Source organism: Pteropus alecto, unplaced genomic scaffold (genome assembly GCF_000325575.1).
Source record: "Pteropus alecto unplaced genomic scaffold, ASM32557v1 scaffold98, whole genome shotgun sequence".
Taxonomy (NCBI): Eukaryota; Metazoa; Chordata; class Mammalia; order Chiroptera; family Pteropodidae; genus Pteropus; species Pteropus alecto.
Genome location: NW_006443570.1, coordinates 20,921,826 through 20,923,067, shown reverse-complemented (window position 1 = coordinate 20,923,067; position 1,242 = coordinate 20,921,826). Strand labels below are relative to the sequence as shown.

The 1,242-nt window shown below is 46.5% G+C and overlaps 1 protein-coding gene across 1 annotated transcript in view; it reads left to right on the top strand.

Annotated features, from left to right (window-relative positions):
• Window positions 1-1,242, top strand: part of SLC6A4 (solute carrier family 6 member 4) — a 37,364-nt gene that overhangs the window by 10,952 nt on the left and 25,170 nt on the right. The window contains exon 2 of the mRNA XM_025041655.1: window positions 772-1,233. Coding sequence (XP_024897423.1) covers window positions 892-1,233 — 342 coding nt within the window. The 5' untranslated portion in view covers window positions 772-891. The remainder of the gene's footprint in view (window positions 1-771; window positions 1,234-1,242) is intronic.

Sequence of the window (1,242 nt, the reverse complement as noted above, 5' to 3'; positions counted from 1 at the left end):
TGGCTCTTCCTATGTGAATGAGAGGTGACTCCACCTGCAAGGCCCAGGTGGACTTGCAGAGGTGTAATGAGACACAGAAAGGAGAAGCACAGATAGACTGGACACAGCTGGAAGCAGCTAGAAGCTGCCCAAAGGCTTCTAAGAGCTGGACTACAGGGAGAATGAAAATATCCATAGTTCAGGAGCTAAGGGTGCTTCACAAAGGGTGGCCTTTTCACCTCTATCCTGTGCTTCTTTCTTTCTAAGTCACATTGATAGTGTACATGAAATATATTTTGAGCGTTCAGCTTAAATGATGGAGCACTCTGTCCTTATCTACCCAGATTTCGAAACAACCTCTTTATTTGTATTCTTTTCCCAGCACAGCATCCGGGACAAAGTAAGTGCTCTGTGAAGCTTTGTTGAAACGAGCCTCCTTCTTACTTTCTTCTGAGTTACTGGTAAACTCCAGCGTGAGATTCCAGTCCCTCAAAGTGAAGTCAATATTTTGTTCTTAAACAGAGCCTGTGCGGGACCTTGGCGATTTGCTCTCTACTTTCGATTGTTTTGTTTTTGCCTTTTCAGATTACTTGATTGTTGTTTGATACCTTATAAAGGTTGAAGAATGTAGTTGATTTTATTCACTGCCATGTAGCAAATAGGTGTCTCAGATTTAACAGATGCATTTATAATCCCATTAGCTAGTGTAGTTTAAGATGTGTGATGAGTTAATACCCAAGACAAGTAATATGTCTAATTCCATTCTCCTTTCTCTGTGTATCTTTCCGACAGAGCTCTCAATCCCATTGATAAAAGCTCTGAGGACACCTACAGATCCCACACTAAGAATTCAGTTCGGGTCCTCGACAGATGGGCATCAGTGTCATCTACTAGTGTCATCTAGCTAGCAGGATGGAGACCACGCCTTTAAAGTCCCAGAAGGACCTGTCAGCGTGTAAGGATGGAGATGATTGTCAGGAGAATGGAATGCTGCAGAAGGGTGTCCCCACCCCTGGGGATAAAACGGAGTCTGGCCAAATCTCCAATGGGTACTCAGCGGTTCCAAGCCCCAGTGCAGGCGACGACACCGAACACTCCATCCCGGCCGCCACCACGGCCCTAGTGGCTGAGATTCATCAGGGGGAACGGGAGACCTGGGGCAAGAAGGTGGATTTCCTCCTGTCGGTCATTGGCTATGCCGTGGACCTGGGCAACGTCTGGCGCTTTCCCTCCCTATGTTACCAGAATGGAGGGTCAGTATCA